At 35.6% G+C, this 27,916-nt stretch overlaps 1 protein-coding gene across 7 annotated transcripts in view; it reads left to right on the plus strand.

Moving 5' to 3' along the window:
* Window positions 1-27,740, plus strand: part of cep170aa (centrosomal protein 170Aa) — a 107,513-nt gene extending 79,773 nt beyond the window's left edge. For 3 of the 7 annotated variants that reach the window (XM_039738694.1, XM_039738697.1, XM_039738701.1), the window contains 7 exons: window positions 2,809-3,043; window positions 6,610-6,823; window positions 12,868-13,035; window positions 21,646-21,734; window positions 22,343-22,436; window positions 24,261-24,312; window positions 25,246-27,740. In XM_039738694.1, the coding sequence (XP_039594628.1) occupies window positions 2,809-3,043; window positions 6,610-6,823; window positions 12,868-13,035; window positions 21,646-21,734; window positions 22,343-22,436; window positions 24,261-24,312; window positions 25,246-25,535 (1,142 nt within the window). In that variant the 3' untranslated portion in view covers window positions 25,536-27,740. The remainder of the gene's footprint in view (window positions 1-2,808; window positions 3,044-6,609; window positions 6,824-12,867; window positions 13,036-21,645; window positions 21,735-22,342; window positions 22,437-24,260; window positions 24,313-25,245) is intronic. The other 4 variants (XM_039738695.1, XM_039738699.1, XM_039738696.1 and 1 more) reach the window with 3 other exon arrangements.
* The last annotated feature ends 176 nt before the right edge of the window (window positions 27,741-27,916 follow it).

Here is a 27,916-nt window from a genome sequence, read left to right on the forward strand (position 1 = left end):
AATGGAATCTGTTTTATATAGGTTTCATTTTTGTCACGCTGTACATCCATATTTGCAGTTATTGTTTTGGTGCTGTTATCTATACTAATAAAAGGCAAAGCCCTCACTGACTGACTGACTCACTGACTCATCACTAATTCTGCAACTTCCCGTGTAGGTAGAAGGCTGAAATTTGGCAGGCTAATTCCTTACAGCTTACTTACAAAAGTTGGGCAGGTTTCATTTCGAAATTCTATGCTAGTGGTCATAACTGGAACCTATTTTTCTCCATATACTGTAATGGACGTTAGCTCGATGGCCGTGGGAGCCGGAGCTGCGTGTGACATCATCACGCCTCCCACATAATCACGTGAACTGACTGTTAACCGCAGTATGTAGAAAAGAAGGAAGAGCTCCCAAAGAGAGCTGAAGAAAAACGCCGACTACTTTATTCGCGAGATACAAGTTTAATGAGAAGATACGAGGTATAAACGAGAATTTGGATCACTTTGTAACGGAGTTAAAATTGCTGTAGCGAGAAACTTTTAAGTGCCGGGTCTTAGCTAACATTAAATAAAGCCGTGGACATCGCAACATCACACAAGAGAGCAGCTCACGTGAACTGACTGAACGCAGTACGAGTGATCAGTTCCATGCATCAAACCTGTTCAAAAAACGCATTACACAATTGACAAGGTGGGAAAAGAATATGCTCTGAGCCGCGCTCCACAGTTAACGCGGTCTTGTGGAAGCAATAGTTAATACACACGCTGTCTCTAGAGTTTCTCCACACTCGATGTATTCCTCGCATCCCTGTTACACCCTCTGATCTCCCATTTCAATTCAGATGCCTTCAATTTCCAGTAAGGCTCTGCTTCACGATGACAATTAATAAGTCTCAGGGACACACCCTGATTGTCGCCACACATACCGCTTAGAATTAAGGCCAAAAAGTTATTTCTTGGTCTCATCAGACCAGAGAATCTTATTTCTCACCATCTCAGAGTCCTTCAGGTGTCTTTTAGCAAACTCCATGCGGCCTGTCATGTGTCTTGCCTCTCCTCAGTGTGTGGAGACAACCAGGCACTGCTCATCACTTGTCCAATACTATCCCCACAGTGAAGCATGGCGGTGGCAGCATCATGCTGTGGGGGTGTTTTTCAGCTGCAGGGACAGGACGACTGGTTGCAACCGAGAGAAAGATGAATGCGGCCAAGTACAGGGATATCCTGGACAAAAAACCTTCTCCAGAGTGCCAAGGACCTCAGACTGGGCCGAAGGTTTACCTTCCAACAAAACAATGACCCTAAGCACACAGCTAAAATAATGAAGGAGTGGCTTCACAACAACTCTGTGACTGTTCTTGAATGGCCCAGCCAGAGCCCTGACTCAAACCCAATTGAGCATCTCTAGAGAGACCTAAAAATGGCTGTCCACCAACGTTTACCATCCAACCTGACAGAACTGGAGAGGATCTGCAAGGAGGAATGGCAGAGGATCCCCAAATCCAGGTGTGAAAAACTTGTTGCATCTTTCCCAAGAAGACTCATGGCTGTATTAGCTCAAAAGGGGGCTTCTACTAAATATTGAGCAAAGGGTCTGAATACTTAGGACCAGGTGATATTTCAGTTTTTCTTTTTTAATAAATCTGCAACAATTTCAAAAATTCTTTTTTGTCTGTCAATATGGGGTGCTGTGTGTACATTAATGAGGAAAAAATTAATTTAAATGATTTTAGCAAATGGCTGCAATATAACAAAGAGTGAAAAATTGAAGGGGGTCTGAATACTTTCCGTACCCACTGTATGTATATGCATATATGTTTATGTGTGTGTGTATATGTATATATGTGTATATATATATATATATATATATATATATATGATAGCAACACTCATAACTGTGACGAAACAATTACATTGACAATCATGTTACGTTATTTTTAAAATGTTTCCATTTCTTTTTCATAACTTCTTTAACACACTACTTCTTTACTGCGAAGCGCGGGTATTCTGCTAGTAAAGTAATACAGTAAATATTAATTAATGAGGATATCATTTTGTAATCATGGAACAGTTTATATGGGTGCTTTCAATTTGCCAATGTAAAGTTGTCTCTTTTTTAACGTGAATATCAAAATTTATTTAATGGATTTCTAAATACCAAATAATAATATTACAAACAGTGTAAATTGTCTAAGTCTTTTCAGTGGTGCTTCATAGAATTTACATTTTCTGACTAAAGAATGGTTAATGAACTGTCATCACTGTATGCATACCAGTAAGCTCACATTTTTGGGGTGTGGATTTAACATATGCTGTCAGTTCTTTTAATAAGGTTTATTTAGTAGGATGCTGTATAGTTCTTTATTTTATCTTATTTTGCTATAGTTTGTTTTTCTTTTTTCCCCCCACAGTGGAGCCTTGTGTATGCTATTTCACTACTTATCTTGCTCATTACTAACTTCACAAAACATTTAGCATATTAAATCAGCAAACAGTGATAACCATTTTGTGATTGGATCCTTTCTTAAAGCCATAACAAAACTTTATATAGACTTGAATAAAGACATAAAGCCAGATGTGTAATCAAATCTGTTTGCAACATGAAACAAAAATTATGTTTTGTCAGTATACTTTAATTCTTCAGCATAACAGTTTTGATTGGTTGAAAATTGTTTTAAAGCTGAAGAATTATTGAGTAGGTTATTTGTTTGAATTTTGGATTTGCCGTCTTTTTTCCTAATTGTTTTAGAATTGATTTTTTTTTCTCTTTGTGTTGCATTTATAAAAATATTAAGTTTAATTATTCTTTCTTAATTTTGTTCAGTAAATGCTAGATGGAGACGCATGCCCCCAGATTATGCTTCTACATCAGAAGATGAGTTTGGATCCAATCTGAACTCTCCTAAACATGCACGATTACGTGTCGGTACTGCTTTGAGGACTGCACGGGTTCCAAATGTTCCCTCCCTCAGCCTTGGAGGTGTTGTCCTTAAACACAAGATGAAGGAGCAGGAGGATTACATCAGAGACTGGACTGCACATAGTGAGGAAATAGCCAGGTATTCACCTTTTCCAAAATTATTTAATGTTGAGTTTTTAAATTTGTTTATGTATGTACATATACTTATATTGTATATAAAGTAACATTTTCAAAGGCATTTAATCCAGTTGAGAACTGTGGGCGGCCCAGAGGCAATCCCAGCATTACTGGACATAAAACAGGAAAACTGCCCTGAGTATAGGTTGCCTGTAAATTGCTTAGCCCAATCATATGCACTCCCATTGTGACACACACACACGGCCAATATAGGATTGTAAGTTGACCTAACCAGCAGGTTCCAAGATTTGGGAGGAAAATTATTATAAGCACATTGAGAGTATGCAAACTTCACATGAGCAACAAACGGGCTCATGAATTCAAACCCATGGTGATGAGTATTTGAGGCAGCAGTTTTACCCACCGTGCAACCATATTTAATATGCATAAGTGGGGTGGCACTATATCTGTTTGCCTTTAGTCTTCTTCTTCCTTGTTGAACAAGCAATGTAAAGACTCCACAACACTTTGCCTGGTGGCACCAGAGAATTCTCAGAGGCTGCTTTATCTGTGCTTGGGTAAGAAATTGGGGACAACTGTAGTTGTGTTGCTCCCTGAATTTAAAAGGGAAGCATGTTTATTCCCATTCAGCCAAATGTTTTCGCACTAGGGGTTAGACATAGATAAACGTGCAGTGACCACACAATACCATCAGCCTGTACACAATCTGCATTCTATTGACTTGGCCAAGTGGGGATAGGTGGATACGATAGGACATAACTTCATACATTTGTAACATTTGATTTGTTCTTAGCTGCAGGCAGTTGGTTCCTGTTTTTCTGGTTTTCTCTGTCAAGAGGTCTCTAAATTTTTGCCAGATGATTTTAGGGTGGTCCTTTCTTCCTCTTCTTAATGGTTTTCAGTCTTCTGTCCAAGAAAGTCTGTCTATTATTTCAATATGATTTTACACTTCCTTCCACATATGTCCCTAGACAGATTTGAAAATGACGATCTGTAATACTAGTTCTGCCAGTATAATCTTCACAGTTTTATTTCTTGTGTTAACCATGGGTTGTAATAATTTACTTGTCCTTCCCCATAAATCAAAAACTAGTGGCTTTACTGGCTTGGTGCCAAATGCTAAATCTTACTGACATTTTTGGTACACATGAGTATAACATTTACTGTGACCCCATACTGCACAAGAATTTATTTTTTCAGAATATAGTAATTGCCTGCTTAATACTCAACCAAATTAAACTAAGCCTGTATGGTCTCCTCTATCTACTGTAGAAGTAAGCTGTGACGTAGACAAAGTCCTGAAAAGGCCACCAATATCTCATAGCAGATTGTTCATAAACAAGAAAACCTCTAATACTTGGGTAGGTTTTGCCTTGTAACCTTGGGAGATGGTGGGTGTTTTATCTATTTTTTACCCTGCCACGTCAGCATTTGTGGTCTGGTGGTTAGACACCTGGAGCTGGAGCTGCAGCATCTGTCTGTTCAGGGCCTGTAGACCGGCCAAAATGATCAGTTAGTCTGCTGGATCGGACATCATCCTGTCAAATACACTGAGTGTAGAAAAAAACACGAGATGAAGCTGTGCTCCATGAAAGAGCAGGAAACGCTTCTGACAACACCTGTCACCACCAGTGGTGTTCCTCAGTAGTCTGTAATGTAGTAAAAGCACTTGGCCTGTTCAGTAGGAATAACTGTAAACTGCTTTCTCTCTTATAACATACTACAGTACTTGTATTTTATACTATTCAAACCATTTCAGAGCAGTTGAACTGTGTTTCTATGCAATTTATATTGTTGAGCATTTCAGCGTACTTCTATAACTTCAAGTTTTAGACAAGTGTTTAATTCTGAAATTACTTATTTCAGTAACACGATTTATTTAACTTTAGGATTAAAACAAAAGTATAGGTCACACTCCTCTAATGACAGCAGTAACAGTATCCGAATAAAATTTTTAATGAGCCTAGCTCAGCAGGAATGAGCAATATGCAAGAACCACCCCAAATGTGTTACTAATCCATTTTTTACATAAAGGCTATGCTACTACAGCTAAAAATGACTCGACTCCAATTCTGGCTAAAATGCAATTTTTTTTTTTTTTGACTAAAAGAAATTTTGCAAGCAATTCAAATATGACTGAGGAGGTTGTAAATACTGCACATTAATCTAGAATGTGTCCCATATGTGCAAAGTTAATAAAACAGATGGACCTAATAGACCACCATGAACAATAACAGCATGCTACCAGTTGCACTACTTAACACTGTTTTTAGTGCAGGATGCCTGTGAATCTGTTAGCTCATAATGGTAAGAATGGAAAATAGAAAATGAAAGATTATAGCTGTTTCTTTGCAGTCATCGCTGCCATATCTGTACATAAACGTGCACACGAGAGAGAAGCCAGAACTTGTGGGTTCAAGATGTGGAGGATTTTGATGCAAACCTGTTTTAAAATAATGTGACTTGGACAATTTGATTGTAAATATCAACATTTGACATTCACAGCAAAAATATGTAGTGGAGGCAAACCACCTGTTTAAGAAAACATGAAGCAATGGGTTGTTTTCTGGGAACAATTGCCTCAAATACTTATGTCCACTTTCCTTCCATTGGCATGCTGAAGTGGTACTATAGTTCATTTTAATTTTCAACACAGTGATATGACAAAAGTCACGTAATCATTGATAGTAAAATTAGTTGGAGAGCATACATTTCCAGATAATTCTTTTTCAAGCATTCAAACTCAAGTGACAATGTCTGCATCAGTTTAAGCACCTCATATAAAACTGGTGTAAGTATGATCATAAATGAGTTGAGTACATGTTCACACTTCCCTAAAAAGACTGGATCTGTGTTACATGAGTGAAAAAAGTCATACATTGTAAAAAAGTGTTAATGTAAATGCAATTTTTTTTTTCTTAAAATAATAAAATTATCTGAAAATATAAGTTCATTGTCTTTTGAATTCTTTTCACTGTTGCATTTATTCATTTTTCAGTCAGAACTAGTATCCTTCACTGTTTTGGACACAAAACGAATTATGGAACAAGCTTATGTAAGGACAGTGGTAGATACCTAACAGGTTTAATCCATTCTATTCAAAGCACTTTTTAAGTCTGTACATTCTTTGGAAGATGCCCATAGTTCTAGGAAGTAAAGACATATGGAACACATACTTTTTGCAGATCGACATTGCTGTCTGGTGTAGTTCCTTTTTGATTAGAAATATTACAGATAAAAAAAGTTGCCAGTTTATTCAAAATATATGTCCTGAAAAGCAAGATAAGGTTTCTCTGTGAACAAGTGAGTGTAGTATAGCTTTTTTTGATGTGTTTTAAAATATGTTCATTACAATTTACTGATTTTCATGAGTACTATACAGTGTAGCAGTATTTACTGCAATAATCCAAAGACAGGCTGTCATGATGATTCAGCAATGACTGTGTTTTATAAGAAATGTGTAAATGACAAATGTTAAAAATGTTACTTAGGGGTAGATATTAAGAGTAACTTATAAGGATTGTTATCTACACACCATTTTCCCTAACCCCGTTTGATGTATAATAGGTTGTTCCCCTGTGTGCGTAGGATCAGCCAAGATCTGGCTAAGGACCTGGCCATTCTGGCCCGGGAGATCCATGACGTGGCAGGAGAAATTGACTCTGTGAGCTCATCAGGCACTGCACCCAGTACCACAGTAAGCACAGCGGCCACTACACCTGGCTCCGCCATTGACACCCGAGAAGAGGTAGGGCTGCCTCATGGTGGAGGAATGCAGAAGGTTCTTTTTTCTGTTTTATTCTTTTATTTGCAGCATGCATGCTTTGCTTGTTTTGTAGTTATGTGTCTGTTTCCATTTTTGCCTCTTTTTGCTCTTATTTCTGTATGACTTGCTCTTTTCTAGCTAATACTCATACTAATATAATTTGTTTAATTAAAATTGTGAATGTACATTAGAATTCAATTTAGATATCAACATTGAAAAACTAGAATGACATTCATACTACCATTATCTGAGTTGTGACTGCAACTGTGTCATAGCATTGCATTACTGTAAGTTTGGTATGAAGTATGTAAAGACAGTTTCCAATCATCATGGTCAACATATTTGATACAGTTGGTAAAATAACATTTGTCAACTAAGATAAATATGTTGCAAGTTAATGAGACATTTTGCTTTTCTGTATAGCAAAAATGTGATTTTGCCAGAAAGCAATCTCATTTTAAGGTTTTCCAGTATTTTCATTTTTAGGGTTAATAAAATGTATTTAATTTTATTTAGTTTATGTTTATTTCACACAACTAGGTCCATAATGTAAATTGAGAATAAAAAAGCAGTACATCATCTAGTTATTTTTTCCATTTATGTAAATTTTTGCATATATAATTTTTTTTCCATCATTTTTTAACCTGTGCACTCTGAAAATAGCAATAAGACAAGAGAGGACATATTCAGCAAAATGAAACCACCATAGTATTTTTGTTCGGTTGTAACATGTTCACTTATTTCAGTTGCCAGAATTGAACCTGATAGCCTTATAAATGACGTTACACTTTGAAGATTACCATTTCTTTGACACACAGTAAAGTGAATATCTGAAAAGAATTTAAATTACCGGTACATTAAATCTTTTTTATTCAGACTGAAAAAACAGTAATCCTATATTTTCTTTTGTCATTAGTTTCATTGCTCATTCACATACAGTTTTACGTTTTCTCTATCCATTTTTAGATTGTAACAAGTGATTTTTTTTTGGTATTCTGATAAAATTCCTCAAATAAATAAATGTAGCTAAGAATCCTAGCAAGCCTAACTGTGGAATAATCCATTTATTTCTCTGGTTTCTCATACTTGTTTATAGAATACCAATGTGTCTGGTGGTTTTCACTCCAACAAAATGAAAATCCCTGACATTCATTTATAAGGAATTGTAATGTTTTATTCAATGGAACACATTTGTGTTCCTGAAATTACTTCTTAAGGTTTTTCTTTTTTTCTTTTTTATCTGTTTGATAGTTAATACATAGGTGTGTGTGTTTGTGTGGCAGTAAATTAACAACACCTTAGTACACAGTGGCAATTAAATTGATATTTGCTGTTCGTTATTTAGAAGCAATTAAGGGAACATACTGTTGACAATAAAGTAAAATGAAAAAAGGAAAAAAAAAACATTTAAGTCAGTCATTTAACTGTAATAACAACAAAAGTACATCAATGTATCCTTCCCTCAGTCCTAGCTTATCCTTCTCAAGGCTGTTAGACTCCAACACCACCTGAAATTTTTAACTTTCACATAAAACCAAATCATGCTCTGTGGATTGGGAAATTAAATGAGATAGCTGAGAAATTTGCTCTGAAAGAAAAAAGGAATTTGGAAATAATAATGAATTTAAATATTTGGAACAAAAGCAAGTAGACATGTGCCTACTCTGGGATCAAGTTAGACAACCACTGATTGATGTTGCATGGACATTTGTACTTTGAAATCAGTAGCCATTTTATACTGTGCAAATACCAGCTTTCATTATACTTGCATGACGACAATGATTCTCCTTCCTTCTCCTTGATGCTGTTCATAGTAATTTGCTTATTTACAATTTAAACATTTATGAAATATGTTGTAACTACAATATCTATGTATGTCTTACTTTCAACACTTCTTCTTAGAATAATTATATTTTACGTATAACATTTGCAGGAGTGTCTTAGACTATATTTACATTTTGAAAAATTTGAAATAATTATGAGAAGATTAAAAACATTTTCTGGTAATGCTATTAAAATATTTTGCTTGCTTTCAACATATGAAATGTGTAATATTTAGAGCAGAAATCTGTATTCTATTTTAGTTATATTTTTCTATTGGACTAATTGACTTAAAACTTTAGTATAGATGTTTTGCTGTGTGCATGCATTTTCCTTAAAGATAATATGAAGTTACATAAGTTTGTTTCTAAAAGGTCAAACTTGAGCATATTTTTTAGATCCTACAGAATTCAATTTGCAGATTTTATAGTCACACATGTTTCCTCACAGCTCCAGGATACTGGATACGAATACATTCTGGTCACAGTGTGGAGTTTACACATTCTCCCCATGTTTGTGTTGGTTTCTTCCTGCTATACTGTAAAGATATATTTGATAGGTCGACAACTGTAAATTGGCCCTGTATAGGTGACAAAGAATTGTTCCGTCTGTTGTTGATTGGTATCTGTCTTGTACTCAGTGCCACTGGGATGAACATTTGCCCTTAAAATTCATTTAGACAAATTCAGTAAATGGATTAACATTGTATATAAATCATAGCAAAAGAGTAAAGTGATACTTACTTACTGTGTGACAGTTTATTTTTCTACTTGGATTGAATTTAAGAGAATAAATACGAGTACTTTTATGTTGTTTTGCACAGTGAATGACTTTTGTTTGTAAATACGTTTACTTCCAAGTCATTATTACAAATCCAATCAGAAATACAATGAATCCCATTAATTACAGAGTTAAAAATTGGTCTTAAAATCTTAAACCATACTAAAACCCCATCTTTTCCCAAAGTACATTTTAAAAAATTAAGGGTATAGTCAAAACATTAAAATGGGCTTGTCAGACTAATTTTAAAATAACAATGACTTCTTACCAGATTTTAAAGGTGGTCTTCACAGTTTTTTACAAGGAAATGTAATTTATTTCTAGTTTTAGAAAATACAGTTCAGCATTGATTATCCAAACAAATTGTTTTAGATTATTCATGAATCAGGTGATTGCCGTTTTACTGTATAGGATGTTGATTCAAATCAGGAGGGTGCATTAAGTCATTGATATTCTTCGAGTTGAGCAAGATTAGTCAACACAAAAACGGTGTAGTGCAGGAAATCACTGTGACTTTATCATTAGATTGTCTAACTCCATCAGAAATAACTCCAAACATTACTGGATGTAAGAGGATCTGAGATCGTCATAAATCCAATTATATCTGATAAACAAAACAATTTGTCTATCTATAAAGATTGAAATTCCCAGAACATGGCATCATTTACAATTAGTGCGCGATCCCTGATATATTTTAAATCATTTTAATCTGAAGAGGCATGTGTAATGTATAGTTTTCGTCTCAATTACAGCATGCTTTGCACAAATTGATGTAGCATGAATTTTGTGAATGATTAAATTCCACTCCTTACCTGAAATATTGATAGAGAGGTTTCTTTCTCTGCATTCCTTTAGGTTGTCTGGCATTGAGCACTGTGGTATTTAGTCTTGAAATCCTAACAATATTCTGTTTATTACTAATCAAAATATTTTCAAGTATGAGTGCTGATAGAGGATTGGGGGTGTTAGGCAAATTGCATTTTACAATGTTCCTATCTTATAAATCGAAAAATATTTGTGTTCAAGGTAATTTCACATGTATAATGTATTTGATCAAACAATGTAAACAAATCTCTATTATGTTAAAAAAAAAGTTCTCCGTCATGTCCATATTAATCAGCCTTGACAACTATCCTTGACTACCCTACTGTGCACAGCCTCTCTCCGTACCACCCCGTGACACTCTCAGTGCTGCTAACTCGCCCTTTAATGCAGTCAGTTATAATAGCAAGGCATAAAAGCAAACAATCTAGTTAAGAATGTCGAATTCTAGATCACGTTAAAAAAACAGTGGCAAGAACTGATAATGGACATCACAAAAAAAGAGCTGCATATAATAACAATCAAGAGCAAAGAGAATCGTCCAATAAATGAGAGAGAAATTTCCCAAACTATATGCGAACAGAAATGCAAAAAAGCAATGTTTATAGAATGCAAGTTAGAGGTTAAAGTAATTCATAATATTGTTTTTGATGAGGCATTAATGTAATTTCTTTTTTTGTTTACTTTTTATTAAGTTTTATTTTTTACTATGTTTTATTATTCATTGGTATTTAAAATAGTTATTATAGATAGAAAATCGGTTACTTGAGTATTTCACTACAACTGTCTAAGGACCAAACAGTCTTCCTCCCACAACCTTAATGCTCTTCTATATACCATCTCTTTAATACAATTGCTTTCTCTAATGTCGGAGGGAGCCCCTTAGTTATCAATATAAAGATCCTTAAAGGTTGAAATGCCAAATGACTTTCATAAATGAAATACTCTAACTGTGTTCAAATGCACAGTTATCCTGTATTGGCATAGCATACAACAGTATTAGCGTATTTAAAGAGTTTTCTGCATTAGTTACATATTCTAAGTGGATGATGCAAAATCTGATTACTAGCAAATGGGCAATGATTATTGATCAACAGAGCAAAGCATAAAAAAGAGAGTTCTTACAAGATTTTCTTTCAGGTCCAACCAGACAGGAATGTTTTCTGTACTTTCTCCCTCTTTCCGTTGTCTCAGATTACAAAAATTCACAACATAATAGCACAGCGTAAGTCAAATTAGCACCATATCACCTTCTACATTGGATTTTCAGTGTCTTTTTTTTTTTTTTTTGCTCTCCATATAAAAGAGAGTTGACCACCTATTAACATCTTCCTTAGTGTTTTACATCAATATTAAACTACAAAAAATTGAACTTAAAAAATTTTCAAATTTACATGGAACTATAATGACCATAAATGACTGATTTCGCTCCACCAGGCTTTTAACCTAGGTTTCTACTCGGGCTATGGTGGAACTTGTTATAGACCATCCATAAATGGTTGCCCTTCATATTACTTTGTGTTTTTGATTTTTATTGTTGTTCTGTTATATTTATATCATAAATTAGTCAAAACCTTATTAGCATGTTTCACAAAATTTGGACGTACTGTATTAGTCTTTCTGTGTTGGCAGCACATGTAACTTCAGCACAAGCAGTATTCAATTCCTTAGTTTTAATAAAATTTTGTGTATTTATTGAAAACACTTGTGCATACCCATAAACACAAGGAACCCTAACCATAAGTGTATCTTCCCATATTGATAATAAAAATGACTCTGTCCTTTCATGTTTGAGTTATTCATGCAGTTGCATTCTTGTTAATGTTCAATACCACACACTTAACATGCACTAACTACAGTCATTTGTAACATTAACCTTAGCCTAGTAATGTTATGCCTGTTTACCAAAGAAAAAAAAAATTAAACCTCAAGATGCTTATTTTACGTTTGTTGGTGAATTATGTTTTTAGAAAAACGCATAGCACTCTCAAACATGCTTAACTCAGTTCAGGTTCCCTGGGGAAAAAGCATAACCAGGGTGCCATTCCATCACAAGACCCCATCAGCACACTCACATGGGGCCAAATTTAGAAGCACGAGCCAGTATAACACACACCTCTTTGAGAGTACCTGGAGAAAAACCTTCCACAGACATTGGAGCGCCACACAGACAACATAGGATGTAGAATTAAGACTCATGGCACTGGATGACTGACACACATGCACAGAAAAAGAAATGCAAAAGAAAAAAGCAGACATATTTTGATTATTTTTAATTGCTATGCCATTGGGTTGTAAGAGAAAATAGTTCCAGACATTAGTATTGTATTGTCTTCTACTTCTGCCTTCAACATTTACACGTAGTGAGACTGTACATGTGTAAATAGAGGCAGAAGCAGAGCACACCACTATATACACTATAAGCAAAAAGTAGGGAAAAAGTTTGATTTTTTTAACTAGCTACACTCTAACTATTTGTCATGTCCAAAATTTTATGATGTGCATAACGTGTTTTTATTGTTGAGCATTGCATTTCTAATATTGATAACCATTACTAATGTCACATATCAAATAAAATTTGTAGTATTTCAAGTTTTTACAATAGATGTCATTATTTTCATATATTTATTTTCTAGCTGGTGGATAGAGTATTTGATGAAAGTCTAAATTTTAGAAAGATTCCTCCAGTAGTACACAACAAAGCCCCTGAGATCAATGGAAGGCCAGTTGAACTCCGCCACCGCAACCCTGATGCTTCTGACACCCAGGCTGCCATTAGGAGGAGAACATGGAACCGAGATGAAGTAAGTATTGTCAATAAGTAAAATACCTTTTAAACAAAAGATATTCTTTTTTTTTATTTTTTTATTTATTTATTAATTTTATTACAATCAATACATAGCAATCAAGTTTTTACAAAAAAAAAGAATTATGCTAAGAACAGATCGATCCCCACCCTTGAGAGAGAGAGCAAGCCAAACGGTGTAAAATTTAAGGCTTTTAAAAATACCTAAATCAACAAATTCTCTGTGCTTTATAAAATCATTTCAAAATATTACTGATTAGATCCTGCCATGTTTTGAAAAAGTCTGCACAGATCCTCTAACTGAGTATTTGATTTTTTCCAATTTTAAATAATATAACACATCAGTTTCCCACTGACTTAAAAGAGGAGAGTTTGGGTTCTTCCAGTTTATCAGAATAAGTCTGCGTGCCAACAGTGTAGTGAATGCAATCACAGTTTGTTTGTCTTTCTCCACTTTAAGACCCTCTGGAAGAACCCCAAACACAGCTGTTAATGGGTTAGGAGGGATTGTGAGTCCAAGACTGTCTGAGAGGTAATTAAAAATTTTTGTCCAGAATAATGTTAATTTGGAGCAGGCCCAGAACATGTGACCTAGTGAGGCTGGGGCTTGGTTGCAACGTTCGCAGGTTGGATCATGCCCTGGAAACATTTTGGAGAGTTTTAGTCGAGACAGATGTGCTCGATATATAATTTTGAGTTGTATAATTGTATGCTTTGCATATGGAGCTTGAGTGAATTCTCTGCATTGCTACTTTCCACTCCTTTTCTGATATATTAATTGAGAGGTCATTTTCCCAGTGTCCTCTTGGATCTTTGAAAGGAAGGGATTGTAAAAGGATTTTATATATTGTAGAGATGGAGTCTAACTCCTTGAAATTGAGCAATAATTTTTCCAGCGTGGATGAGGGTGCAAGATGAGGAAAATCTGGAAGGTTCTGTTTAACAAAGTTCCTGATTTGAAGATAGTGAAAGAAATTTGTAGCTGGAATGTTAAATTTGGAACGTAATTGTTCATAGGATGCAAAGACGTTGTCTATATAAAGGTCTCTAAGCAAGTTAATTCCAAATTTTTCCAGATATTAAAACTGCATATGTTTGTGAGGGTTGAAAGAGGTGGTTCTTTTGCAGGGTGCCACAGAAAGAAGCTTCTCCGTCTTAAAATGCTTTCTACATTGGTTCCAGATTCTAAGTGAGTGGAGCACAATTGGGTTATTAGTGTATTGCCGATAACGTGTGTTTATTGGAGCACAAAGCAAGGAATACAAAGAAGTACTGCAGGATTTTACTTCTATTGCGGTCCATGCCTGTGTATGTTCTTCTATTTGTGTCCAGGTTCTTATCGACTGTATATTTGCGCCCAGTAATAAAACTGGAAGTTAGGTAGAGCCATGCCGCCTTCTGCCTTTTGTCTTTGTAGGGTCGCTCTTTTGATGCGTGGATGTTTAGAATTCCAAATAAATGAGGTTATTGTTGAATCTAATTGCTTAAAGAACGATTTATTAATGTATATTGGTATGTTTTGAAATAAAAAAAGGAGCTTAGGAAGAATATTCATCTTAACAGTGTTAATTCTTCCAGCTAGTGTGAGATGAAGGGTTGACCATCTATGCAAGTCTTGTTTAATTTTTTCCATACAGACACGAAATTTTTTGATAAAGAGCTTTATGTTTACTTGTGATGTTTACCCGAGGTATTTAAACTGTTCTGCAATGATAAAAGGAAGGGTGTCTAATCTAATATTATATGCTTGCGAATTCACGGAAAGAGTACACTTTTATTCAGATTAATTCTGAGACCAGAGAGCTTTTGAAATTCTGTGAGTGCTGCTAAGACTGCAGGCACAGAATTTTCTGGATCCGATATATACAGTACCATGTCATCTGCATATAATGAGATTTTCTGTTCCAGTCCTTCTCTGCTAATCCCCTTTATCTGATCAGTATTTCGACAATGTATTGCCAGTGGTTCAATGGCAATTGCAAACAGCAGTGGTGACAAAGGGCATCCTTGTCTTGTGCCACGTTCTAGTTTAAAGTAGTCTGAGCAAATGTTATTGATGCAAACTGAAGCTTCTGGGTTAGTATACAGTAATTTAATCCATGCACAAATGTTGGGCCAAACCCAAACTTCTCCAAAATAGTAAAAGGTATTTCCATTCAATCATGTCGAATGCTTTTCTGCATCCAATGATAATAATATTTCTGGGGTGTTTGATTTAGTTGGTGAGTATATTACATTAAACAGGCGTCGAAGATTTGAAGATAAGTGTCGGCCCCTAATAAATCCAGTTTGGTCTTGTGATATTATTGAGGGAGCACTTTCTCCATCCTTCTAGCTATGATTTTAGAGAGTATTTTAACGTCGTTATTCAGAAGTGAAATTGGTCTGTATGATGCACATTGTAATAAGTCCTTATTTTGTTTTGGAAAGACAGTGATTAGTGCTTGGCGAAAGGTTTGTGGAAGAGATTGGTTATCTCTGGCTTCTGTAAATGTTGCTAATAGGAGGGGAGCTAGCTGAGCGGAGAATTTCTTGTAAAACTCTGCAGGGTAGCCATCAGGGCCTGCTGCTTTTCCACCTTGGAGTGACTTTATAGCATCCAGTAATTCTGATAATGACAGAGGTTTATCGAGCTCCTCCACACTAATAGCGTCAATTTGTGGTATCTGTAATTTATCCAGAAATGCATTAGATTGTATATTGTCTTCTTTAAACTCAGTAGTATATAGGGATTTATAGTAGTCTCTAAAAGTGCACATTATATTTTTGTGTTCGATGATTTTATCTCCATTCGTGTTAGTAATTACCGAGATTGCGTTGCGCACTTCTTGCTTGTGAATTTGTTGCGCTAAAAGCTTATTAGCTTTCTCTCCATGTTCATAATAATGATGTCTGGATTTGTAAATTAGTTGTTCGGTTTCTTTAGTTGTCAAGAGGTTTAATTCTGAATGTAGAGCCTGCCTCCTCTTATGTAGAGTCTCGCTTGGTAGTCTGGCATGTTCTTCATCTATTTTAGTAATTTCGCTTTTATCTCTGCTACTTTCTTCGCTCGGATTTATTTCTGTGGGAAAGATATGAGATAATCTGTCCTCTTAAGAAGGCCTTAAGAGTTTCCCAGAGTGTTCCTGCAGAGATCTCAGGGGATGTATTTGTCTCTAGAAAGAATTCAATTTGTTTGGATATAAATTCAGTACAATTCTCGTCAGCTAATAGAAGCGGATTGAGACGCCATCTGCGGGGTGAGTGTATGGGGCTTAGTAATTTCAGCTCCAAGATCATCGGAGCATGGTCTGAAATAACAATAGCATCGTATTTACAAGATTTAATCTTAGGCAAGAAGTTATTATCTATAAAGAAGTAATCAATCCTTGAGTAGCAATGATGTACTGGTGAGTAGAAAGAATATGTTCTTGAATTTGGGTTTAAAACCTCCAGGGATCTGATAAGTTGTGATCAGTTATAAACTTTGTAATTATCTTTGCGGTGTTAGTTGCGTTCCCCTGTGGAGGAAGTCTTATCTAAAAGTGGATTTAGAACACAATTAAAGTCCCCAGCCATTATAAGTTTATGAGTGTTCAGATTGGGAATGGATGCAAATAAATTTTGTATAAATTCCTTATCATCAACATTAGGTGCATAAACATTTATCAAAATCATTTTACAGTTAGATAAGTCTCCCATGACCATCACATATCTCCCTTCAGGATCCAATACTACATCTGATGCTACAAATGGTACTGTTCTATGTATGAGAATTCCCACCCCTCTAGTTTTCTTTGTAAAACTAGAATGGAACATTTGGCCAGTCCAGTCTTTTGCAGCGGAACTGATCCTTACTTAGTAAGTGGGTTTCCTGTAAAAATACTATTTTAGCATTTAGACCTGTTAGGTGAGAAAGTACTTTCTTTCTCTTTAATTCGTGATTCAGGCCTTTAACATTCCAGCTTACGAAGTTAACTGTCCCATCATGGAGACACTGATTCTGAGTTTTTGGTGTCATATTATAGTCTTAACTGGAAGTGAAATAGTTTAGGTCTTAATTTCCTATTCCCCCAAGAGTTGTTGCCATGCAGCTTATTATTACGTTGATAGTTATAATTATAAAGATTGAGATGATAGATTAGATATAGATCAAGCCTGCTCTCTTTCTCTTCCCCCCTTAACCCCCACCCTCCCTTTTTGCCTCCCCAGGTGAGGCTAAAACCCACTTCATGCAGTCCCAGTCCTCTGACATACCCAGAGACAGAGCACGTCCAAAGCACATCAAGCCCCCATGCAGTGGCGCTTTAAGGTTAAAAGATAGAGATATCTGTTACCAATATAGTCTTTAAAAGAGGAAAAAGAAAGAAAAGAATTTTGCACTTAATATATATATATATATATACATATACACATATACATATATATATATATACATACATACATACATATAATCTTCATCAATTTTAGTGCATTAAGATGATATCCCCAGATAATAAACCCAGGTGATGGTGTTAAAGATGTGTCCAAAACAAGCATAACAAGTCTTAATGCAGTAATAGCAATAACAGCAAACCAAGGGTATGATATTGAACAGTCTCATTTAGGGTACACATGAAATAATTAGAAAAGAAAAAAAGAGGAGGAAAACGTAATTAAGCACAATAAAACACAAACATTTAGCCCTAGTAATACTAAGTAATGATAAGTAATAAGTAAGTAATAATAATATAAGAATATGAGAATATATGCTGATAAAAAACCCGTATTTTAGAAACAAATAGATCAGACAGTAGATTATTAATCCTAGCTTTATCATTTACCGCCATGACTCACAATTATGTATCAGAATAGTCCGGGATCAGCTTTCTTAACTCATTTTCTGCCTCCTCCTTGCTAGCGAAAACATAGAAATGCCCTGCCATTCCACTTTCAGTTTTGCGGATACAGGAGGCCGTATTTGACATTGGCTTGCCGTAGCAGCTGTTTAATATTATAGAAGGCGCGCGTTTGATAGCTGTTGCTGGAGAGAAGTCAGGGAAGACGCGAATTGGCAATCTTCATATATAATATCTTCCTTTTTTTCCTGAGGAGTTCCATCACCTCTAACTTAAATGATAATCGTTCAAAACGGACTATAAAAGATCTTGGTCGGGTCTGACGGTGTTTGATCAGCGTGCGCGTAAGCGCTGCTATCTCAGATTCTGCTTTAAAGTCGCCCCCGATTATTTTAGAAAAAAGTTCAGTTGCGAATTTCACCGGGTTTAAACTTTCTCGATTCTCCGGCAAGCCTTCAATTCTGACATTATACCTTCTATTCCCATCTTCTAAAGCAGCCAGTCTGTCTCCAAGTTTTTCTCCGAGTTTTTTACATTCCGAACTGACATTTACTGCTCTTTCCTCGGCACTGGCAGCTAGATGTTCGGCTATTTCGATCCGATTCGTGAATGTCTCACTAAGATGCTCCAATCGATCAGCAAGCGTGCTCAGTTTAGCGAGTTTTTCTCAATGCGCTCTTCAATTTTACCCAGCACCTGTCGAAGTTCAAGCTGTACCTCTTGACGAAGCCTTTCATTTGCCTGTTGGATTTCCTGTCGCAGACATTCATTGGCCTGTTTCATCTCCTGTTTCAGTCTCTCATGTGCCTTTGCCGTTGCTTTCTCATTAGCCTTCTCGCTTTTCTTTATATCTTGCCTGAGGTCAGCGAGCAACACTTTCAGTTCAGATAGCTCAAATGTGCCTTCTTGTACCGTAGATGAAGCAGCAGACTCTGCTGAAGCGGTGTCCCGCTGCTCCAGTCCCGCGTGATTGCGTAACTGAAGCCGCGGACCTCCCGGCCTTTTCCAGTTTCAGGTAATCCTCTCCAATCGGCGAGCTATCCACATCTGCACTCACGATCGCACCTTCGCTCCCCTTTTCGCTCTCAGCAGGCGACGATGTAGCGGACCGTGGTCCCGAGGAGTCTGTACTTTCGCCCATCTGATCCAGGTCTGTCTCTGAGAGGCCGTATCTCGAACTAGGGCTTGCTGATCGCAGCTTGGATGTAGCTTTAGTCTTCGATTCTTTCGGACCCCCCTTCTTGTTGGCCATGTTTATATGTGTTTACATATACTGTAGCGGTCCCTCTCGGGTTGAATAAATACAGGATATCTCAGAATAATAAGCAAATAATATGAAAAATAGCACCACTGCTAGCGGAGCTCCTCTTCAGACGTCCATCTCTCGCATCGGACGAGACCAAATCCCACAAAAGATATTCTAAAAACATTATAAAGTGCTTAAAACAAAAGGGGGCCAGATTTGCTTCTAGTGGATTATTATTACAAGGTTGAAAAGTTCCCTCTGTTTTCTCTAAAAATGAAATTGTAATGAATGTCTTTATGTATACAATGTTGGTCATCATTATTGTCTTTCTGCTTTCACTGTTGAGGCTTAAATGGCAACAAGCTACATAGGGCTGACCAAACTTTCTCCAGACTTTTTTGAGGAAATACCCTGATGCTCCCAGGATAATTAAAAGATATAATATCACCTTGGTCTGCTCCTCAGTTTTCCTGCCAGTGGCCTGTGCCATGTACAGTACCGGGCAAAAGTCTGGACACACCTCCTCATTCAATGTGCTTTCTTTATTTTCATGACCATTTACATTGGTAGATTCTCACTGAAGGCATCAAAACTATGAATGAACACATGTGGAGTTATGTACTTAACAAAAAAAGGTGAAATAACTGAAAACATGTTTTATATTCTAGTTTCTTCAAAACTCTGATTACTGCTTTGCACACTCTTGGCATTCTCTCGATGAGCTTCAACAGGTAGTCACCTGAAATGGTTTTCACTTCACAGGTGTGCCTTATCAGGGTTATTTAGTGGAATTTCTTGCTTTATCAATGGGGTTGGGACCAGCAATTGTGTTGTGCAGAAGTCAGGTTAGTTGGACGATCATTTATTTTTCAACAGGACAATGACCTCAAACACACCTCCAGGCTGTGTAAGGGCTATCTGACCAAGAAGTAGAGTGATGGAGTGCTGTAAATGGTCATGAAAATAAAGAAAACACATTGAATGAGGAGGTGTGTCCAAACTTTTGGCCTGTACTGTACACCTCCTATGGCAGGCACCTGGTGACATCCTAACTATGTGTCCAAGCCTCTTCCATTGGCTCCTCTCAATCTAGGACAACATAAGTTCTACTCTGAGTGCCTTGCTGTTTTATGGACAGCCCAGCAACTCTGCCTTGAAACCTCAGTTTGATGTATTTTTTTTCAATTATTACTCAGACCTCATGACCATGGCTGCCCACAGACTTTGCTCCCTTTTCCCCACCACTACACTCATAACACTAATGCCTTTGTACAGATTTATTGATCAATCTTTCAGTCACCTATACTCTCACCCTCACTATTAAGACCTGAGGTACTTGAATTAATTTACCTAAAGCAGATGAAAATCCCATTCCTCCGGAGAACAAGCTACTCTTTCCCAGGAGAGGCCCTTAATTTTTGGAGATGCTAATTATCATCCTATTCTTGAACAATTTTAGTGTTCATCAGCAATCGTAATTGGATGGTGTACAGATGACAGCCCCAACTCTACATGTGTATCATGGCAATGAAAATCATGAATCAGAATGGAGACAAAACACCGTATATGCTGAGGTGAACACCCACAAAAAACAACCAAGTATGCAAACACAAATATTGATATTTTTTTTTTTTTTTTGAAAAACACAATCTTCTCCCCTCAAGTCACTGCCATCCATTAGGCATTCAAGTGGAGTGTTATCCAAAACACCATCGCAGATTTCAGTGTTTTCAGAAATTCTGGTTTAATCTGCTCTATTCCTGCACCCTTGCCTCTATAAAGCTTTTAAATCACTTGCAGATGGATGCAACCCTGCCTGTGCTTTGGACATTGCACTCTTCAAGGATGGTATAAAAGCTGGGGTTAGGAGTTCCTCAAAGTGTTCCTTCCACCTCTCAATGATATCCCCAATTCGGGGTAGTGTTTTCTTGCCATTGATGAAAAATGCTTGGATGACAACCTACCTTTCCTGAGTTGTCTCTATTACTTTGTGGCTGTCTGAAAGTCAATCACCATTGTCTAACTAAACTCTACCCACAGGATTTCAAGGGTATGCCACCCTATTCCTACATGCTCTAGGGAAACTAAAACAAGACTCACGGAGGATATACAAAAATAACAGGGCACATGTTTGGATCCAAGGATATGTGTCACAGCTGCACTAATATTCTAATATGTGTTTGCTTAGCAACCCTGTAACAACTTTTTCACTTGTGTTTGTGCAATAGATTAGTGTTTGACAAACAAGTATACGGTATATTCTGTAGTACAGTATAGCAGCCTAGTTATGTCATTCGCACATACCCCTTCCTCTGTCACAGTAAATTATTAACTGTTAGTTTGTTACTTATGTAAATGTGCAGTGCTTTACATTAACAATAGATTTGTGACAAATAAAGTAACTTGTATGAAACAATTTGAGGTCTCTATATGTTTTCACATGCATTGTATTTCTCTATTGCAGTTTTGTGGCTAAACTATTGTACAGTGTAACCATTGAAAGGTCACATGAGCCTATGCATTATGTATTTATTTATGTTTATAGGCTGTTTTGGACAGTTTGTTGCTTACTTCTGTGGCTCAACTTTCATTGAAAATTAGACAGCATGTGGAAAAAACAGCAGGAAAAATCAGGTAAATACTCCTTTGTTACATTATCATTTTCACAATCTTGGCCAGGAAGACTTTTTTTTCCATTTTATATATGTAAGAATACATTTAGAGGCATAAACCACAGTCTTAATTATACACATTTCAAGTGAAAGAAACTGTTGATATTACATATATTAAAGTATCAGAAGACCTACTTCATGTATGTAGTTTTCATTTTTATTGTTTACAGCCTGCTACCACTGTGGCCCTCATCAGAAAAATGGTTTCAGAAATCAGAATGAGATGAAACAGAGCAGAACTTCAATATATTAGGAGCAACTGATGGATATGAATACCTATTATATCTTATAAAATAACCATGAATTTAAATTTGTTTCAGCTAGTTAAAGACCAAATTCACTTTTAACATTCTATTTTACATTTACTGTATGTTCATAAGTATGTTCACCCAACTACATTTAGGCCCTCTATACATCTCCATCCCTCCCTACTCAGTTGATACTATATACAAACAGGAGAAAGTAAGTCAAGTATTTTAATCTAAACTTCCCATTTGCTAGAAACAGAGTAACACAACAACTATTTTTTTGTTTATTTTATAATGGCATTTTATTTTTTTTTTCCTTCAGAATATTGTTTAAGGACAAGGACAGAAATTGGGAAGAGATAGAAAATAAATTACATGCTGAAAGCGATGTGCCACTTTTGAAAACCTCTAACAGGGTAAGAGACTGCACACTTTGTTCCAAGTTCCTATGAAGCAAATTTTTAATTCCTTAATAAAAATTGAACTATTCAATAGGCATAATGATGGATGTATGTTCCATTTTGTTCATATTCTTGGTATCCATATGATTATAGTACTACTTAAAATTAAAAATATCCATATGTTCTACAACAGTGCCTGTGAGTTTAGATCCTGCAAATCATTTTCATAAAAGAAGAGGCTAATTCATTACAGTGTATAATAATTAGACTTCAGTTTCTTGGTTTAATTTGCTTTTCTTGGTGTTCAGCAATAAGTTGACAGTAATCTATTTTTAGATAATTGCAGGAGATGCAGGTATTTTTCTTTTTATTATAAAATTTTAAGGTGACCTTTTTCTTTTAGATAATAATGCATTACATCTGTAGTTTTCAAACTTAGCCCTGGGCACCACATGTGACTGCAAATTTTGGCGCAATCAACGTGTTTTTAATTTGACTGTTAACTAATTAAGCAAGCTGTCAAGTTTGTTTTTTAGATTTTTATCATGATCATGATTTTCATTCTGCTTTTCAAAGTAGTTATTTTCTAATGAGCATATTAATGAGCCTATTGCTAGAGTAGCTGCAGTCTTTCAGCATTAGGCATTGTTTGCCACAGTCATGGTTGTCATTAATATGATTCAATTAATGGAGCAAACTACACAGAAAAAAGGCAAATATTCCAATATGTTTTTCATTCTGCATTTTACAATGCAAGAAGTCTTGTACTGAAATTGTAGCTGACAACGTAAGGCGTTTATACAGAAGGAAAGTATTAACTCCACACCTGGACTAGGTTCAGTGTTGTGAAATGTACTATGGAGGGGTAGTTCTACTTACAGTGCTGCTCCAAAGCTACAGAATACGAAAAAAGTAATCACAATACAGATAATAATTTTTACACTTAGCTTGTATTAAATAATCATTCATTGTGCAATCCACACCAAGATCTGCCCATTGGAATTCAACGGGAAGAATACAAATACAGTAGTTAGGATGCTCATGCTCTTTCTTGCTGTCTCAGTCAAGCGAGTCACTATTAACAGCCTAGCCATTATCTTCTCCATGTACTGGAAGGTTACAGAGTGGTGCAATTTAAAAGTCCAGGCAGCTGAGAGATTTTTCTGGTCTGTCGTGTATGGTGTCCATTTTCTGGGATGTGGCAATTACTTTTATAGCTTTAAGAAAATATTATATTGGTAATAGAAATAACTCTTGTGTTTAACTGGAAACTTCATAGCTCAATCAACCCCCTCACTGAAAAAAATAAACAAGAAACACCCAGCCATCCACATTTTTACTACAAACCTCTGGACCTCAGAACATTCTCTGTGCTTCACATGGTGGGGCCCATGAAATACATTTAAAAGAATAATATTTCATAAGCAAGTTGTGCATATGAGTGCAAACCTTACTAAATACACAGACCACAGTGACATACTGAATATTGTTTAAGCTTAGATCATTGATCATTGCTACATGTAAAACTTTAAAGATATTTGTAGCTATTGTGTATAATAATTTGATCATCCGCTCTAAATAAAGGTGCTGTGAGGTAGCTGCAGTAAACAGATTGATGATTTCTAATGAGATAAGACATTTAACATTTGTGGAAGATTAGTATGCTGGTTTCATTACATTGTTAGTATTTATCCTAAATAAGGATATCTAGGTAAATACAAATTCCAAAGTGATTTACTTAAGCAAAATGTTTATAGATAATGCGGCATTGGTCAAAGGTTTCTGTTATACAGTTAAAATGTTTTTTGTAATTTGTATTTATTTTCTCTCTTTATCTAGGAAATTTCTTCAATATTACAGGAACTGAAAAGAGTTGAAAAACAACTGCAAGGTAATGTTAATACAATTTGACTGTACTTTCTAATAGGTGTAACTAGTGCATTTTTTTAATTATCTGTCAAGTATGCTGAATGATAATTCCTCTGTAGGAGTGCTCTGCAACACTGTGCACTGAACTAGAGCGCCTACGGACCATGCAGTGTGTTATACATGTAGCTTGTCTTTAAAACAAGCGTAGCATACTCAAGAACGTACTGTTTTTTGTTAAATAAAGTTAATAAGATAAAAACAATTTGCAATGCAGTTCATTCTCATTCCAGTATTATGGGAAGACGTTTTGAGTATACAGTTATATAAAAACATAATTTAAGTTGTAGCACCTTCAGTGCTTAATGTAAAATTTTAAAATTGGGGGAGATTCTGAAATTCTTGTCCCAGTTGTTTATTCAGAAAACCTGAATTTGCATCCTGCTTACATAATCTTAACCTGCACTGCCTTTAAACAGTAGTGGTACAAACAGCAAAAAACTTGGGAAATTATGTAAAAAATGCAATACAGAAGGATTATTTGAGCATCTAATTGTATATTGAAAACACATTAGATGATAATTAGATAGATAGATAGATAGATAGATAGATACTTTATTAATCCCAAGGGGAAATTCACATAATCCAGCAGCAGTATACTGATACAAAGAAAGTCGTATACGGAGCTGCTGGAAAGGCTGCCACTCGGATGCGGCGCCGGAAGCATGCATATATGTTAATGTCTGAATATCTGAAGTTCTGTGACATTTAAAATAAAACAAAAACACTATTTTCAGTATTGAATGATTTAAGAAAAGATAGCTTGGATCCTCTTGTCTGTAAAATCTATGCATCATTTCTATTTGATATTGAAATAAGGTTTAAACCTGATTAGCTTTTTTCACTCATGCTTTACTCCTTCTTACTATGTAACTATGTCATTATGTTCTTTCAAAAGTGATCAACGTTATGATTGACCCTGATGGCACCCTGGATGCATTGAGCAGTTTAGGATTAACCAGTCCTGTGCTACAAAAGTCAAGATCTAGTTCAGTTTCCCAAGGAGCAAGATCATCTCCATCTGCGCCTGCCTTGGCACAGGGCCATCCAGAGTTACATTCGGAGCGCTGCCCAAATGTGTCTGCTTCCTCTGAATTTGAAAGCATTGGATCTGAGCGTGAATTTAGTCTACGCTTCAACAAGTTTAATCCCAATGGAGAGGGAGCCGAATCTCTAGCACATAAGTGACAGTACAGATGGGAGAAATTACAGTTAAGTGAAAATAAGAACAGCGTGAATGCTCACTTTCATGTCCTTGTTTATTTTTTAAGCCTTTAACAACATATTTTTGCTGAAATAAACAGAGCACTTTGTAGTTATCTTAAAATAAGTCTACTTTAGGGAAAATAGAACTCATTGCATGATCATTTTATAAACAAAAAGTGAAATCTTCTTGCCTGTTAAGTTGTTATCAGGGTCACTATGTGAACGGTTTAGAATTTAATCCTTGAAACACTAATTTGGGCATAACTCCAAAATCTTCCTGATACTGCCAGTTAACCCATATGCTGGATCATCTCAACAGGGTGTGGAGTATACTCCTGAACCAACATGTTTATGAAACACAACCAGGAAAACAACCCTAACTAGTAACAGTTTTGTGTATAGTTAGTTATAACGATTTGTACTGTAGAAATACTAATATCACTGTAAAAACAGAGTCCCTACTGTTCAGTCCAAATGAATAGCAGATATTTAATTCCATCCTCAGTTCAATTTTATTTCCATCTTCCACAGATAGAATCATTTTGATACTATTTGAAGATAGCCACTTCTTCTCATTCATAAGGTGTCATATGTTCATTTTAATATGTGCCATGAGTCTTAGGATTCTATTAAGGCACAAGTCATCAACATAATGTATAGGAATACTTAACCATCGGAAGAAATGGTTGACTGTGTATAACTCATTACTGGATTAGTTGGGATTTTGTATTAGTCCTTTTACTACAACCAATCCAGTAAATGCAAATATGTATCCTATTTAAGGATTTGTTTTGTACAAACAGAAATGGACATTGTTTATGTTCCATACAAGTACTTACGCTGTTGTGAAAAACTCTGACTTGTGATTCCACTCATTTGAGTATTTCTTTTTGGGAGGGGGGTTGGGAGGGTCCTTGTGCTGAAACACATTTAGCATTACTTGTTAAATAAGTTAATGGGAATGACAAGGATTTTAGCGGATATAAATAATTCCCATTATTGTGATTGCCTATTACAAAATACAACATATTTATTTCTGGTAATTAAAGACTTTACAAAACAATGTTTAATTTTTATATGCATTTTATTTAAATAGAAAAAAAGCACACCAGTGTTTCCAACTAAATCCATCACCACTGTTTTAATATTTGCACTAAAATCAGACCTGAAGCCACATATGTAATGTTGCAGCTAATAGAAGTCTTGTTTTCTCCCTGGTGAGTTACTTACCCATTAACAGTGTACATGTGGTGGATGATCCTGCTGTTATAGAGGCTTTCAGGGCAATTGAAAACTGGTCAACTGTGTAATGATGTTACTGTTCTGCCAATATTCTTTAACATACTTTACAAAAGAAGGTACATGTCTTTATTTGGTCTGAAAATGTCAGGGGAACATTGAAAAATCACCAATGGAAGAAATGGCTGCCAAAGTTTGATGGTCACAGAGTAAAATAGATTTGAGGAGTACAAGGTTTAAAATGCCTCAGTTGTTCATTATCCTTCCTTGAAAATGTACGCTTCATATTGGAATTTGTTCATGTAGAAGAAGAAAAAAAATAATTATGTTCTGTATTGAAATATTTCCTTTATTAGTCCTACTGCCTTCTATAATTGTTAAGGTTTTTAGACCTTTTCTGTGTAACAAAGACTAGTAAGTATTACAAGAAATGCAACTATATATTTAGAGATTCAAGCAATATTATGAATAGGTACCAAAACAGTTTTGTCTGTCTTCGGTTTAAAATGACCTTTTGCCACTAAGTGCCCATTATTGTAATGATGGAATTTTTAAAAATGGGCTGAAACATTTACTTATCTATCTAATGCAGTAATGGTTATGTTTGCATTCCTGAGTCAACGTTCAGCCTGCTGGGGGCAGTCTCCTTTGTTTTTACTTTAAAAAAAAAAATAATGTGTTTTTTTTTAATTTAATATATATATCAAAACCAAACCAAGTACAATCTAATTATTGTACGTATTTGCTCATCAAGCTGAACACAGGTGCCTCAACTGACAACACTGTCCGCTCCACTGGATTGTAGCAAAGTTTAGAATTACCTGGTGAAGAGCATTAAAGGTAAAATGACAAAAAAAGATATTTAAGAGCTTGGTTTGTGCAAGTTGTTTACACATCTGTTTTTTTTGTTATCAGTGTTTTGCATTTTGTTTTATAAAGAACGTTAACTTTTATTTATTTTTGTTATACTTCATTTATGTTATTTTGATATTTGCATTTCCCATTTAATTTTAAATAAAATGTTTCTGAAGCGAAACCTGCTTTTGTAAAATTGACATTTAATATAATGTATGGGTCTGTATAGTTTTTGTATATAAAGTATTATATGTAAAATTTTAAAAGTG

Source organism: Polypterus senegalus, chromosome 16 (genome assembly GCF_016835505.1).
Source record: "Polypterus senegalus isolate Bchr_013 chromosome 16, ASM1683550v1, whole genome shotgun sequence".
Lineage (NCBI taxonomy): Eukaryota > Metazoa > Chordata > Cladistia > Polypteriformes > Polypteridae > Polypterus > Polypterus senegalus.